Genomic DNA, 16,731 nt, shown 5'->3' with positions numbered 1-16,731 from the left:
GCAAGTCCATCTGTACAGATAGAAAACTCAGTGGTGTTAAGTCCTTAACATGAATCCAGCCTGGGTTTTCTCCTTTTGGAGACAGCTGTGTTCATTCTCCAAAAGTTTTTAAGATATTTAAATCCCCAAAGATGAAATGCTGTCAGAGAGAAAACCTTTAGCCCTTGAGGGAACATAAAAAATGTAAGGCCTGAGGCCACATCCTCTTAGGACCCTCAAAACTCCTTCTCACCCAGGTAGATAGGTGTATGAGAGGGAATGTGTGCACTGCAAGTGCTGGTGAGGAGTCCAGCATGTTCCACAGTAGGTAGAGGTATTCTACCTTATCATTTATCATGTTCTGGAGGCCATCTCTTTCCTTTCCTTGGCAACCAATTGTTAGCGAATCCAGTAAACACTTTAAACATGCTCATCATAGATGAAAACAACATGGCTCTTAGCCTCATAAATGACCTATCCACATCAGACATTCAGGTAGGAAAGCACATAATTAGGCAATAGATTTTGTGGTGGCAGTTGAAGCAATCATAAGTGGAGGTTAACAGTGTGAATTTGGGAAGTCATGGACGGCTTCCTGGAGGAGGAGAGAAAATTTGGACATTATATGTCAGCTGTCAGCCCCAGCTTCTCCTGAGCCTGTTTCATTGGCATATTTACTTGGTAGGAATATCTGTGCTACCTCTCAACCACCTCACACTCTCCTGCTAAGAGTCTGTGAAGGCTCTCGGAAAAATTAGGAACCAGGTTAGAACCATTAGGAGTGGCCAAGCGGAAAGAAGCAAAGTTCTGTTGTCTCCCTCACAGCCTGCAGCTGGGCTGCCAGAGGTGATTCCCCTGTGCTTTTACTCAGCGCTTCTGCTGGTTGCCCTTGTGTGGTATGGGTTCTCCATTTCTCCTTGGTTTTTATATGTGAGAATCAGGGTGGCAGGGGCTGCGTCCACTTAAATCAGGGTGGTAAAGTGCCCGTCAGTGGCCCATTCGTGGAGTGGTTGCTGTATTTGTGCTGAAGGCAGAGGGGCTGGCAAAAGAGGAGGATGAGGAGAGGAAAATCTGGAGTTACAGTTCACAGGCTGCTGCTGACGGTCATACCATAACCCAGCACCCGGCAACTAGTAATTGTCCAGATTTTGGGTGCCTACCGTGTGCCAGCTGCTCCACGTGTCCTATTTTTCACTTATCAAGAAAATCCTGCAAAATGGCGTTTATCTTCATTTTATAGATGGGAAGTGGAGTCTTGAAAGGTTAAGTACTTAGCTCAACTGTAAGTCCCATTCTGAGCTGGGGTTCCAATCCGAGTCTTCCCAGGACCTCACTTAGTTGATGGGGTATATCCCCTGACCCAAAACCTGTTCTCTTGCCTTCTCATGATCCTGCCTGAACTCACCTGTGAGTTACTCTGTTATTAATCAAAAAACAGAGCTCCTCTTAGAGCAGGGGCATCCAAACTGCAGCCCGCGGACCAACTGCGGCCCGCAATCCATTGTTAATTGGCCCGCAGCAAATTCCAAAACTATATTTAGTTTACTTAAATAAACCAGGTGAGGCAATACGTACTTCACCTCGAGTGAGTGGCCCGGCTGTTTGTGTGTTTTACCGCATATGGCCCTTGGTGAAAAACGTTGAAAAAAGTTTGGACACCCCTGTCTTAGAGCTTCATTACACAAGTCCAAAACAATTAGCCATGGGCCATTGGTAACTGGAAATAATTTTGTACAACTTTAGAATTCTAAAGAAAAATGGTGGGGGCTGGGGGGTTGGATATCATAGCATATTATTTCATCTGATCTCCTTTGCTTCTCCTAATTCCTCACTTTTAGTCTCCAAGGCCTCAGATTAGATTTTATACCCATATTTAATTAATTTTATTGTTTCCTCCCTTGCTTTGAGCTCTATCATAATATCATTTCTCTGCCTTCACAGCACAATGAATTATAAATCTTCCATTCTGGATCATGCTCAACTCTTCCAAATGGGACTTCCTAGATGATGTAGTCCCAGTTTCTTCCCATCCAAACTTGGGCCTGGCGATTAACTAGGGTCCTCATATATACTTGTTTTAAAATCCCACCATAAATTCAGTTGGGTCCTCCACCAACGTTTTATTTCCTTGATCAGTGGACTTGCTTAAATGAGACTTTTCCTCATGTCCAGGAGGCTCACCTGGAGGAAGCCAAACTGAGGATAATGCTTAAAGATTGAGCCAGAGGTAAAATAATGAAGTAAATCCATAGCTAATGAATTCATTACACAAAGTGTTTTAAAAAACCCTTTGATATAAATTTATAGTATGTATTTTCATTTTTACTGCTACAGTTACCTTGGCGCACTGAAAACTGGTATTTTTATATTCTTTTTGAAAGCATCACAATACGAATTCAGAGTTGAAGAGCCAACCAAGCACTATGACCATCTTTGTCCCCTTTTCCTATCTCCCCGCCCAAGTGACTACTGAAATGAGATGGTGTCAACATCTGGTTCAGACACAATCTCTGGTCCCCTAACCCTTTGGTCCTGAAAATCCCCTTCCCATGCTGGCCACTGTTTGGCGAGGCAGGGGAGTTTGACACCAAATAAGCAAAGGCCTGGTGAGACTTGGCTTGGCTTTGGGGAGTATGGAGGGTTCCCACCATGTCTGCTGTAGTACAGTTTCATTGTCTGCCTTCTTTTGATGAGAAGGGAAAAGACACAGTTCTCTTGGACCTTACAAATGCACCTGAGCTAACAGTTCCTAGCTGAGGTCCTGGAGGGGATCAAGCTTTAAATGATATAGGTCATGCAATGTGGATAAAGCAGTTTACAGGATGCCTAGCACCTGGAAAGTGCTCAATAAAGGGGCGCTGTGCTTCCTCTTTGTGAGATCACATGCCTGTGGAAGAAGGAGACTAAAAGTGCTTTCTGAAGAGTTTTCCAGTGCTATAGGGTGCAGAAACATTCCCATTAACCCACCTCCCTCCTGCCTCACTCATCCCCATACTTCCCATCCCTGACACCTTGAATTTGGCCCAGAACACATGGGTGTGGCTGTAGTTCCAACAGATGATGAGACACAGCTTCCCACGGAAAATAAATATAATACAAAGGGCCAGGGAGGAGAGGCCCATGCAAAACCGTGCCTTCTAGACCAAGAAGCAAGTGCCTTTGGATCACCTCAGAGAGATGTCTAATCTTTGTCCTCATTCACGACTGTGTTTACACTTTTCCAAATGGAAGGGGCTTTGCCTTTTTGGTAAAGTTATTTTGGTAAAATGAATTATAATCCCTGCCCTATAATTCACTTTGCTTAAGATTTGGATGTCCTATTTCCTTCTACCTGGCACTAACTCTACACGTTGCAGTTTTCAAACTCCCTTTTGGACCAGGCGGCTGAGCTTGCTAGTCTAGCCGAGGCAGAATGTCCAGCCAATACACTGAAGGCTTAAACAATGATTTTATTTTCTGTAACCAACAGTACCAATACCTATGAAAAAATAGGCTATTTTTACATAATGACATAACTTGCTGCACACATGTTAAGGCGCTCTATTTGTTAAATATAGTTATTTCTATTTTGAAGCTGGCTATAATTTTGGAAAGGTGGAACCCTGCAGATGCCAGGAAGCACATGCCTGATGGGCATGACAGATCTCTGTAGCCACGTTTCTCCTTAAAGGCAAAGGGTGGATGTGTCTGGAGGTTCCTGGGACTCCTGTTGGTTTCAAACGGCCTTGCCTGTGCTCTCTTTGCAGGCCGCATCCTATGGGACCAGGCACTGACATACGAGTAGAGTCTGTGATGTGACCTGTTTGAGGGTGGGGCTTCTGGAATCTGCACTTGAGGGTTTTGATGACATTGAGATACTGCCTTGGAGGGCAGCTAGGGGAGAAGGTAAGAAGTGCCACTTTCCCAAGTTAGCAATTCCACAGAGAACAGGGTACCAGGTAAAGGTTTAGATGCTACCAGGACAGGCCTACCCTTTAACCCAGAAGAGTAAGGATGTGGATGCAAGCCAGCAGCCTGGTTCCAAAGTACCTGCGGGGACGATGACCCTCCTCTCGTTGGTGGTCATGTTGGGAGGAGGGGGACCGTTCTTCTCATCCATGTAGCTGTTGTAGTTCATGGCATTGGACTCACCGCCACCAACCAGCTTGCTGCACTTGCTAACACTGCAGTCCACCGGAGACTCCCTAGAGCGAGAGGAGACAAAGCCCGGAGGAAGTCATAACTGCCACTGCCATCGCACAGCGCGGGAGCTCGCCCCAGCCAATCGCTCAGACAGCTGGGAAGCCGATTTCCCAGACCCACCTGGTGCAAGGAGGATGACAAGGTGATGCCACCTTATTTCTATCCTCCATGCTGCCACCAGAGTTTTCTTCAAATCCCAGCCTGATCCTATAATTATGATACTTAAAAACTTTTGGCAGCTCCAACTGCCCTGAGACTAGAGTCTCGTCTTCTCAGTACGAGATCACAGCTCCCACCTGCCTGCAGTTGACACATTTCGCTTTGTTGCCAGGCAGCCCACACTCTGGCAGCCCTTGCACAAGTCTGCTCCCCATAGTGTTTCTGCCTCACTTCTGGGATTGTCACTCTGTGTGACTCTTAGCTTGGCAGACGCCCTATCCCCTTGCTGGATGGAGGTTTTCCTAAGATGGTGACATTACTTATTCTTTTTAACCTTGATGTCTTATATAGAGTCTTATATAGGAGGTGAGTGATCGATGTTTCCTGAGTGAATTATTTCTATTGCAGGTATATAATTTCAATGCATTTCTCATATACCGTTCCATTGGAACTTCCCAATAACCCTCCAAGATAGGCACAACAAGGGTTAACAGCTCCTTTTTATGGTTAAGGAAACCATGACGTGAGGTGACTGGCCCAGGGTCACACAGCTAGTAAAGGCAGAAGCAGGACTCAGATCTTCAGTGTTAAGCTTCCCTATCAAAACACACATGCAGAAGAGCTGCTCACCGGTTGAAGGAGGAATAGAATCCAAGAACTTGAACCTGATAGGGAGGCTGTGGCCCTTGTGGCATTTTGCAGCCCTGGCCACCCAACTCACAGGGGAAGCATATAGACATGCACAAGGGAGAAAGTGAATCATCCAACCTGCCCTCAAAGTACGTAGCCCAATTAGCACCAGGAATTTTGCAACCTGGGTGCACAGGGGCCCTCATTAGCTTCAGCTCAGCAACGAGCACCCACTTGGAGGTCTGAGCTGACACCTAACTTGTGGCCCCTGGTGCCTGGAGCAGGCTGGCAGGGCATGCTACATACCCCCACCCAGTGTCATGGACCCTGTCTGTGTGCCCAGAGGAAGTGCCGTCCTGCCTTGCCCTACCTTCTTCTCAGCCACTTTCCAAAGGCATGGCCCTTGCCCTCCCTCACTCTGCTGTGGGCAGGGATGGATCATCACGAGGCCTTAAGGATCAGGGTTGTGCCACAGAGGGTCCTGCCCCTCCTGCAACGTGGTGGCGGCAGCTCCAAACGCAGGGAGAGCAGCCACTAACACAGAAGAAGGGAGTAACAGCGCCAGAGGGTGGGGACTCGGCAGGGTGGGGGAGGCCTGAACACATTCAATAAAGAAAATTAAATGAATTTGTTTCTTAATCTGAAAGGAAAAAAGTATTGAAGATCACTTATCATAGCTAGGAGATAAATGCTCCACTGAGATATTAGAAGGCAGACGGTAATTTTTTCCTGATGTCTTACAGAGGGGAACATGGGCTGAAAATGAAAATAAGATGTATAACTTACACATGTTAGAATTTAAGGTTTTACTATTCGCCTACTGTTTTTCCAGGCAGAGAACCAAGAACCAGCCGTCAGAGCCCCAGATTGTTGAAGGTTTAATGTCCCCATGGCAGTGTGAGGGAGGCAGTAGCTCATCAGGGCTTTTCACCAGGGTTTGGCCTTTGGCTTCTGCTGTTGAAGGACTTGGCCTGAAATGAAGCCGTCCCTGAAAGACCCTGGTCCTGGGTCTGAGCTGGGCTCTGGTCGAGCTCACTGTGTGCCCCCCTCCTCGTGGAGAACTGCAAGCAGGCATATGCACACACATACACATACACATGCATGCATGTGTGCATGTACGCGCAGGCGCACACATACACATGCACACCCCAACACACATATGCAAGCATGCATACACGTACACACGTGTATGCACACATACACACACACGCATGTATGCATACACACATACACATATGCATACCCAACGCACACATGCATGCACATACACATGCACACACACGTGTGTGCGCATACACATGCATGTGTGCACACATGTACACACACACACACACATAAGGCCACCATGGTCTGGCAGACTTTCTCAGTATACTTGTCCATTGTGAAACCCAACTGCTGCAGAAGTTTGGAGGATTAAGCTGGCCTTCAACCAAAACAGCAACGTTTTCATTGGCTGGGAACTCCATGGCAGAGGGTGGGGCTGCCAGAGCACACAGTCCTCTGGAGGAAGCCGGAGCTCAAGGGCCGTGGGTAGGGGCAAGAGAACTTTCAGCCAGGAGAGCACTGCTTGTCCAGGCGCAGGCGTGGTGGAAGAGGAGGTGCTCCTCCATAGGCTTCATTCCCTTTTAGAAACACTGGGGAGACGAATTTCAACAAATTATTTTCCACATCATCCAGGCCTCTGGGGATTTCTGAACCCCAAACTGACCCTATGCTATGCAGAGGTCAGAAGTCAGAACCTAAGAAATCACTGAAGTGAAGTAATCGTTTAGGCACCTGTGGCAGGGCCAGTCCCCGGTGCGAGGAGTAGAGAAAAATAAATTTGAAAAAAGGAAACATTTGGTAAAAGCTGCCTGGTGTGTCATCTATTAAGAAGAGGAGCTGTGAGCACCACAGTGAGATGGGCACCTGCCGGGCAGCTGGGTACCAAGGAGGCAAAAGCTCCAGCTCCCCGAGGACGATGTCAGCACCATGATCAGGATCGGGGTTCTCTTGCTGGGGAATTATACCGTGGTTGGAACCTCCTCATTGCCTATCCCATAGAAGCTCATATTTCTGTTTCCTCCTCTTTCCTTCCTCCAGCCCCTGTGTATGCATCTGCTCTCCAGCTGGGCAAGGTGATATGTTTGGGAGCTTCTTTGGATTAAAAGCCCTGTTCTCAGTCCCAGACCCCTCAGCTAGAATCTGCAGAGGGGCGCCCTGTGGGAGACACCAGGCCCCCACCCTGGACCACCTCACTTGCCCAGGCTGGCCCTGCTCTGATGGCTCAGGAAGAGAAAGAAGGGAAGCCGTACCTGTACCGCTGGCCTGCCACACTCCCCTCCATCCCCAAGCTCTCGGCCACTGTGCCTCCTCCCGACAGCACCCACATCGCCTGCGGCCATTGGGTTCGACAGCTACTGCTAAGAGGGATCCAGGTGAAGCACAGCATAAAGGCTGCTCTTTAATGAGGCAGCTGGCGCCTGTGAAGAGGCCAGATAAAAACAAGAGGAAAGGGAGGGGGAGCACAGATGGAGGGGAAGAGGTTTGGCCATTCAGCTTGTCTACACTGCTGCTAATTTGTATTGAGAACTGCACTTACAGCTAGCATGGGGTTGGGGCCCACAGGCAGCTGACAGCACCGGGACAGGTGACAAGAGGGCGTGAGGCTGCCACAATAGAGCAGGGAGGAGGTGGTGGCTTCAAGAGGGTAACTCTCCTCTCAGCCATGACTCAGAAAGCCACAGCAGGGGAGGCCACAGCAAAAGTGATGTGAACCCTGTGGCCTGGTCCCTTTATTTTCATCACTCTAAGTAAGTTTTTGACTCCTCTGGTTCTATTTTTGTGTGTTTAGTGAACGTTGATTTACAAAGACTGCTACTGATTTCCAAAAGCGCCGTGCCTTGCAAACTGTTAAGCAATTTAAACCAAGGTGAGAAATCTTGGGTATTTGAATAAAAAGGAGATTTCAAAGACTGCTCCCAAAGAGTCCCCCTTTAGACTATTCAAACGTCTTCTCTAGTTTCCCATTCAATTCAGGGGGTGTCACCCAGATCCACAAAGCTGCAGCCCAGGCTCACCATCAGGGGATGCCCAGTACTCATACAGCTCATGTGACTACCCAAGCCACACGGTTACATTAGGACCTGTCATGTGTGTCTCCCACATAATGTGTACATTGTACAAAAATTAAGCAAATCTGTGTTGTCCTGTGAATTTTCTTAGGATCCATGCATAGATGTGTACATACGATTTTTCTGTTTTTGAAAAGGAGATACAGTAAGTTAAAAGCAAAATTCAAGAAAAGAAATCACCCATAATAAAGCCATCACCCTGATCCAGTAGCTGTTTTCATCTCCATACATAGCAAATGCTCATGCTTCTCGGGAATCCTGCATACGGTTTCCCACCCAGGTTATGTGTGACATGCTTCATACTGCAAAGTTCGGAAAGTTAGGATACCCCTTAGGAAAAGACTTTGCAGTCAGAGAAGCAGGAGTTACAGGGTATGTGAGGGTGACCTTCTTGCACATGGAATGTGAAGTCTCTAGGTGTCTCATAAGGCACCCCGGTCCTGCTGGCCAGTCCAGGGGGCGTTGGGACACACTAACACTGAACTTAGGTCCTGCACACCAGGCACACAAGGCAAACACATCCTCGCATTTCCCCTCCATAAACTGATACTCTTTCCTTCACGGATGTTTTTCCCCAATCCCCGTGGTTGAGACAGGATGCAGCTGAGCTATTTGCAGACCACAGCTTGGATCAAGTTGCTGAAGTCTACACCCAACACTGAACCTATGAGCCTGGCTGTTTCAAGAACAACTCACCCTAACAGACTCAACCACAACAGGAAGAGATGGAGAAAGAGAGCAAACCTTACACAGCGTGAGCAAGCTACACTTTCTCTGAGTTCTTCAGACCTCGGTCTCTCCATTGGACCCTGTGGCCTGGTCCAAATGACTAAGTACTGGGATAAAAAGCAAGAAGGGCATTGTAGCTCTAGGCCCACAGAATACCTCCTCCAGAGACAGAAATATCTATGGGGGCTCCAGTAAGGCTGAAAGAGAAACTCACAAACCCAAGTTATCAACGAACATGGAGAGAATTCACTGTGAATCACAGGGCAGTCCAAAACGCTCTAGCCCAGCACTGTCCACGTGAAGTAGAATGCGAGCCACATACATAGTTTTAAACTTTCTAGTAGCCACATTGTTAAAATTTTAAAAAACAGGTGAATGAATTTTAATAATGTATTAAAATATATTAACTTAAAACAGCCAAAAGATTATTTCAACACAATCAACATAAAAATAATAAATGAGCTATTTTACTTTTTTCCCCATACTACGTCTTCTAAATCTAGTGTGTATTTTACATGTAGAGCACCTGTCAATTTTGAATTAGCCACATTTCAGATGCTCAAAAGCACAAGTGGCTTGTGGCCGCTGGATGAGACAGCACAAGTCTAGTCCATGAGCCAAAAGATCCCAAATCGTATCCTCTGCTTTGGTTTTTCTCATCTGAAGTGAGGACTAATCATTTGCATCAAAAGAGCCATTATCTGGGCCGGCCCGGTGGCTCAGGAGGTTGGAGCTCCATGCTCCTAACTCCGAAGGCTGCCGGTTCAATTCCCACATGGGCCAGTGGGCTCTCAACCGCAAGGTTGCCAGTTCGACTCCTGCAACCGATGGTGGGCTGCGCCCCCTGCAACTAGCAACGGCAACTGGACCTGGAGCTGAGCTGCGCCCTCCACAACTAAGACTGAAAGGACAACAACTTGAAGCTGAATGGCACTCTCCACAACTAAGATTGAAAGGACAACAACTTGACTTGGAAAAAAGTTCTGGAAGTACACACTGTTCCCCAATAAAGTCCTGTTCCTCTTCCCCAATAAAATCTTAAAAAAAAAAAAAAAGAGCCATCATCAATAATACTCAGAGGATAGGAGAGGCACGGTGTCGAGGATGAGAGATTTCAATAGCGGCATCTATTTGAACATGGGATTTCTTTTTGCACAAATAATAGGATCTGATGTGGTTCCAGCCTCAGCAAAGACATTTTTCTGAAAATCCTTGCTTCCTCCTGCCCACCAGTCCAGCTTACATGTGAGCACTTAGAGAATATTTATGAGGTGCTGGCAACGGCTGTGCCTAACCTGTTTGGCTCTGAGAGTCCACTGTGTCTTCTTTGTTTCTCCAGGGGGGTTGAGAATACATCAGTCTTTCTGAGCCTACTTTGTCACCTGCTGATGGTCTAGGTCAAGAAAGGCAAATCAAAAGCAGGGGCTGCTTTGTGCAACCAGAGCCAGGTGTCTGTTCTCTGGGGTGTTCATATAGCTCTCCTCCAGCTGGCCTCTGGTGTGACCGGAGCCAGGGATGAGCTGACAAGTGGGTTCTGAAAACCGATTTCCTTGGGGGACCCTCTTTGCCCAGGATTAGTATCTTGGAGTGCTTGAGCCTTCCTCGAGCAGTTGTGACACAAATGCAGCCTGCCTGCGCACAAACACAGACTCCGTCTGAAGCACTATCAGCAGACCTTGGTCTCTGTCCTGTCGGCTTACGCATTAATGCCCTACATGACTTTGAATAAGCATCTTCACCTTAAGTCTGTTTAGCCACACATTCATTTAACGACTATTTATTGAGCACCTATCATGGGCCAGGCGCTGCTCAGTAAAGAAAAAGAAGACTGGCCTACATTTAGAGAGGGATGTGATGAGAACCAGGAAGAGCGAAGAAGATTCAAGGCAGGGTAGAGTGACAGGTGCTGTTTTAGATCGGGTGGTCAGGGAAGACCTCTGAGAAGGTGGCATTCAGGCAGAGACCTGAAACAAGTGAGAGAGTAATATGAGTAAATGAAGTAGGAATGTCCCAGAAAGAAGGAACACAAGGGAAGAGACTTGGAGGCAGGAGTGTGCTTGGGGTCCAGAAGCAGCTAAAGTCTTGTGTGGCTAGTATAGAGGAAAGGAGTGAGATGGGGAGAGGGTGGAAAAGAGGGTGTCAGAGAAATGGGGGGGCTATGTGACGGAATTTAGATTTGATCATAAGCCAGTAAAGGATTTTGAGAAAAAGAATTAAATATTTTGAAAAGATGACTCCAGCTGCTGTCTGAAGAACAGCCTTCAGGAAGGCAAGAGGAAGTGGGGAGAACAGGATGCTACTGGGGTGACCGAGGAGAGGTGTGGCTGGCTCGGACTCGGGTGGGCTGGTGGAGGTGAGTGGTGGCTGGATTCGGGCTACAACGGACCAAAGACTCTCCAAGAGTGGAATCTGGATTTTCGACAAGTAAAGGGAGCTGCTGTGGTCAGGCCAATTTGGGAGGCGTTGCTGATTAGCCCTCCCTGCCACCAGGGTGGCTATTGGCAGAAATGAGAAGATGAATGCAAAAGCACAACACATAGGCAGAGAAGGAGGGGGCAGGAAGGTGGCCCACAGACTAGGAATCAGGAGGCCTGGGCTCTGGTGCCAGCTTTGCCTCCTCAAATCCTTAGACAAGTTATTTACCCGCTCAAAGCCTAATTTGCCTTTATATGTCAAAAAGTAATTATAGTATCTACCTCACAGGATAGTGGTGGGAAGCAAATGATAAGATAATATGGAAAAGCTGTTTGACAAACAATACTCTACCTATGTTGTGACAAACTAATTATCATTATCTATGTGAAGTGACACTCATTTGCGGGGCTCCCGGCTCAGAGCCTCTGAGCCTTCCTGAAATCCTAGACTCTGGGAAGGTGGCTGGGATCCCAGTGACTGGTTTTGGTTAGTGGGATTGAAATGTGGTGGGGCTGTGTGTTCCCACAGGCAGGTCTGAGACCAGGGGCTGTCTCGGGGCGGGGGGGAGGTGGGGGGCGGGCTCCGTCTCAGCCGCACGCACACTCTTTCTCTCTTCTCTCTCTGGACTTGTTTCCTCAGTGACCTCATCCACTTCACAGGTAAAACGCTTTAGAGACGATGCCCAAACCTAAATGCCAGCCCCCAATATTATCTGAGCTTTGGTTTCCAAAGCCTAGGAGACATTTTTATCTGGCTGTTCTACCAATTGCTCGGAAGGAATTGCACAGGGAACACTGACATCTCTCCTCAAAGCACTTCCTCTCCCACCTCCCATGGCTGCTAACAGCAGCATCCTTCTTAGAAACATCCAGGCTGCAGCCATCTTTGAGTCTTCCCTCTCTCTTACCTTCCTCCTCCCCACCATATGCTGCAATATTTGTTGGCCTAAGCCCTGTTAAGTATCCCTTTGATATGATCCTCATGCCTCTGTCCCTTTTTATTTCCAGAATCATTACCATTACCCTCTTTCAGAACTTTATAATTTCTTTTCTGGGATATTTCACTAACTTCTTAAGTTATCTCTCTGACTCTCCCCTTCCTACCCTCTGCATACAATAATTCTCAGCTCTCCAGTCTGAAATCACAGCTCTGATGACGTTAAATGTCATGTATGCTTAACGTCAGTCTTGGCGAGTGGAATAAATTCCATAATGTCGTAGCCTGCCATTCAAGACCCACTCTTATTCTCAGGTTTATGTCATGCTATAGGCCCATTGGATTACCTGAAACCAGTGTTTTCTCTTTCATAGCTTCGCTCATGACAATCACTGTCACTATGGAGCACTTTCTGAGTCCTCGACACTGTCCTGGGTCCTTCCCCTACAGCATCAGTGCTAACCTTTGGAACAAGCCTGTGAAGAAGCAAATCCTCTAGCACTATTTTAAAAAGGAGGAACCTGGTGCCCAGAGACACAGACAGCTTGCCCAAAGGCAAAGCCAGGACAGGAACCTGGGCTACCTATCCACCAGGTGTGCTCTTCCTTGCTCCTGTGACTTTTCTCTTCTGGGACTCTCTCTCCACTTCTACAAGCGCAGGCTTACCTGCCCCGGGAACCACCAACCCGAAGCACACTTACTAGTTATGGAGTGTCCTCCCTCACGCAGCAAGGCCTGTCATCAGTCCTGGACTTTTATTATTGAAATGGTTTGGTCATCTTTGCTCTATTTACTTCATAGATGAGGCCAGTGAGACCCATCCGGAGAAGTCAAGTATGTTCAACAGACCAGGGAGGAGTATCGTACCTGGGCCTGACACAAAATAGGTGTTCCATAAGTGTCTGCAGAGGAGGTCGTGGGCCTGACTCAGAATGCCACGTGCGATTCCTAGCCCTGCTTTGCCCCCAGCCTTCACTTTTGTAGCTCTCTCCTCTCTCGCTCTTCTCTCTCTCTCTCTCTCTCTCTCTCTCTCTCTCTCTCTCTCTCTCTCTCTCTCTCTCTCTTTCTCTCACCTCAAATCTCTAGGGACTGACTCAGGCTCCCTGGCCCAGCACCAGAGCTCCATTTGCTGCAGACACCCTACGTGTCACTTAGGTCAGACCCGCCTGACTCAGACACCTGGGAGCAAGCATGCCTTGAGTCTTCCCAGCCCCACTCCTGGCAGCTGCTATACCTGGCTTTGGAGCTACGCAGGGCTCGTGGTCTTACCTGGATCCATTCATGTGGTCATACTCCCGTTTGACATTGACCCTCACCGGCTGATTAATCCACTCCTGCTGAGGTGGGAGGGGGTTGATTTTGTGGGGCTGGCCATAGTCAGGACTCCCTGAGGCGGTCATGTCGGCCTTGGGGAGATGGGCCGAGCTGTACGCGGAGTCAAAGAGGGACTGGTCGTCACTCACCACCGAGAGAGCCTCCTGGAGGGTCAGAAAAGGAGAGAGAAAGTCCAGTGTCACACTTTGCCCAGTGTCACTCTTCACCTATTCTCCCTTTGAGATAGCATGGTGGCCCAGGGCTGCCCCAGGCTGCTTCTCCAGATGCCGACTGATTCACACTGGGGCCAAGTTTACCCTCATGCAAACCTGATGGGTTCTTCGCAGGTTACCCTGGGTGAGGAGGGAGTGTGGGCATTACAGTGGGGATGGGGAACTCATAGGAGTGTGTTTGTCTGTTGGGTCTGTAGCTGGGACCCCCAGAAAAGAGGGGGAGGAGTGGAAGGCCAAGAAAAGTAGTTACACAGTGTGCACACGTAGTGACGTGACGGTGCTGCCATGCTGGGCTCTTCCAGGCTGAAGCAGAAATGCCTCTGACTAGCTGTGCAGAGAAGTCAAGCTAAGGGGAATATGAGAGTGAGTATTTATTTCACAGGTGAGGCCAGTGAGACCCACCCAGAAAGGTTAAGTATTTAGCTAAGGTCACACAGGGGAAGGGTGGGGCCCAGGGCTGTGGTCCCATCTAATTTCAGTTTCCGTATCTGTAAACAGGAATAAGAATAGCTCTTTCAGAGTTGATAGGTGGGTGAAATGAAAAGATCTCGGTACAGGTGTTTGTTTAGCTTGTAGAAACTGCTCGGCAATTTGCTTAGGGGCCATCCAGGGTGTGCAACTGTCTCTCACATCCACGGTTCCAATGGGAGGCTGCGTGCTTCCCTGGGACAGAGTGCTCCACCACACTTTCTTGCCTGACGCCTTGAGATGACAGTTTTCTGTCTTAATTCTGAGGATTCAGCCTGCCCAAGAATGAGGGTGGAGTCTGAGCTATGTGGACAGGGGAGGCAGGGGAAGACCTTCTGAAAGAAGGTGCATTGCCTTCCCACTCAGACGGTCCCATCACCTGACACAGGTTTGGCTCGTGGAGCTCATGGACTGAGAAAGAAAGCCTTGCAGAGATCTACCAACCAAAGCACGATAACAAGATTCTCCTATTATTCCAAGTCACATCCAATCCCAGGGACCCCAGATCATGGACTGAAATGTGATGCTCACTATATCCCATCATTACACCAAGTTAAGTTGACCCTTTTTCAGAAAAGAAGGCTGTAATTTATAGTTAATTATAATCTATAATTATGTCAGCTACAATTGTGAAGATGAGATGAAATAATACATGGAAAATGCTTAGAACAGTGTCTGGCCATAGTAAGGGACACCCCATGCATGTTAGTTATGACGAGCATTAGTGTCCAAGTAAAGATTCTCTTAGGCCTCCTGTTAATGTGGGCTGGGTTGTTCCCTTAAAATTCATGTGCGGAAGCTCTAACCTCAGTGCTTGAGACTGGGACTGTGTTTGGAAGTAGGTTCTTTAAAGAGGTGGTTAACTTAAAAGGAGGCCGTTAGGTGCCTCCTAATCCAATCTGACTGCTGTCCTCATGAGAGGAGGATACGTGGGCACCGAGAGAGAGACACCAGGAACGTGCATGCACAGAGGGATGGCCACATGGACAGAGAGCAAGAGGGTGACCCTCCGTGAGCCAAAGAGAGAGGTTTCTGAATCCTGCTGCCACCCTGCTCTTGGACTGCCAGGCTCCGGAACTGTGCGAAAATAAATGTTGCTGATTAAGCCACCTAGTCTGTGGTATTTTGTTCTGGCTGCCCTAATACACCACCTTTACTTAAGCCCTTCCTATACCTGTGAAATTACAATCTGCTCCACTAGCCCTTTCTCCCAGGGCCATTCTCAACCCCAGCAGGAGGACAGCCACACTTCAAAGAAAAAGGCTCTTCTGTGACTGTGGCTAGGGTCAGGGAACAGGCGGGAACATGCTCCAGAAAGTCTGCTACTGTACCACAAGGCTTTGGGTAGTATAGACACAGCCAGAGATGGCAGTTTCAAAGCTGAGCTGCCTGCACAGTATTAAAAGGCTCACATTATTCCCAACTGGGTGTCCCTTGATTCAGACCTAAAATCTGTTAGGTTCCCTTTTCATTTCCCCCGATGTGTCGTGCTCAAAGGAAACCTCTGCTTCTTGGGGCCATTTGTCTTTTGGTTATTGTATCCATTATCCACATGTTATCTCCACATAATAACGATTTTTGGTTATTATATCCATTCTCCATTTCAATCTTGACTCCATATCTCAAACCAGTGTTCAACTCTCATCTACACAGTGTCAAGATTTCAAATTGAAAAGTGTGATATTGTAATTCTCCGGAGACCTGAGCCTGAGTTCATGAAATTCCTGGGGAACAGTTCATGAAAAACACTGGGACACAGGGTCACATTACCACCTAAAACCCACAAATATCCTTTCAGTGATCAAGGTGAAGAACAGTCACTAGTTCTGCTACAAAAAGAGACCACCTTTCAGGAACTGGGTGTTGTCTTCTGCTGTGGAGAGGGGCTTTCAAGCTTGGTTTATCATGCACAAACTTTAGAGTTTCCATTTAAAGAAATTCTTTCATCTCCCTTCCTGTAGGTCAGGGGAGAAGATGATGGAATAACTGTGGCCTGGGAGGCAGGATTGGGCACAGTGATGCTCTGGTGAAGGAGGTAAGATCCCTGCCATCATTATCCCCACAGAGGGTAAGGCAGGAAGCGAGAGAAGGCAGGATGGTCAAGTCCAAGGTGTCAAGCAGATGGCAAAACCAAGGCTCACTGCAAGAGGTCGCAACAGAGAGCAGATTAGCCTAACTGGGGGTTTGGGAGGCAGACTGTGGAGAGACTGCTTAAGGAAATGAATGGTATGCAGTGAGAAGAAATAACTTATGGGACAAAGTGTAGGTGAGGTAAAGGACACAAAACCAGTTTGAACTCATTTTGGAATAGGTGTTTCCTTTAGCATATAGTTCACAGTCAAAGGAAACTTCGGTCAAGTGGCAACATCACAAGAGGAGAAAACCCAGATTTATTCCAGAACCTCTCACATTTCTCCTGTCTATCCAGTCTATGTCCAGGGGTCCAGCATGTGTGCTTCCTCCTGCATTTCTCTTTCAGACTCTATCCTCTGTGATGACACACTTCCACACTCTTCCCTTTCCAGTCCTTACATATTCCCTGGTCAGATCGAGCTCTCTTAGAAGTTGAGAAT

The 16,731-nt window shown here is 47.8% G+C and overlaps 1 protein-coding gene across 5 annotated transcripts in view; it reads right to left on the bottom strand.

The window, feature by feature from the left end:
- The window catches only part of FLI1 (Fli-1 proto-oncogene, ETS transcription factor), a 121,801-nt gene that overhangs the window by 38,982 nt on the left and 66,088 nt on the right, over positions 1–16,731 (bottom strand). For 3 of the 5 annotated variants that reach the window (XM_033097768.1, XM_033097765.1, XM_033097767.1), the window contains 2 exons: positions 13,413–13,621; positions 4,009–4,163 (listed from right to left, as the gene is read on the bottom strand). In XM_033097768.1, the coding sequence (XP_032953659.1) occupies positions 4,009–4,163; positions 13,413–13,621 (364 nt within the window). Of the gene's footprint in view, positions 1–4,008; positions 4,164–5,320; positions 6,090–7,244; positions 7,413–13,412; positions 13,622–16,731 lie in introns of those variants that run through there. The other 2 variants (XM_033097769.1, XM_033097770.1) reach the window with 2 other exon arrangements.

The sequence above is a fragment of the Rhinolophus ferrumequinum genome, chromosome 25, assembly GCF_004115265.2.
Source record: "Rhinolophus ferrumequinum isolate MPI-CBG mRhiFer1 chromosome 25, mRhiFer1_v1.p, whole genome shotgun sequence".
Lineage (NCBI taxonomy): Eukaryota > Metazoa > Chordata > Mammalia > Chiroptera > Rhinolophidae > Rhinolophus > Rhinolophus ferrumequinum.
This window is presented reverse-complemented; position numbering and strand designations above follow the sequence as displayed.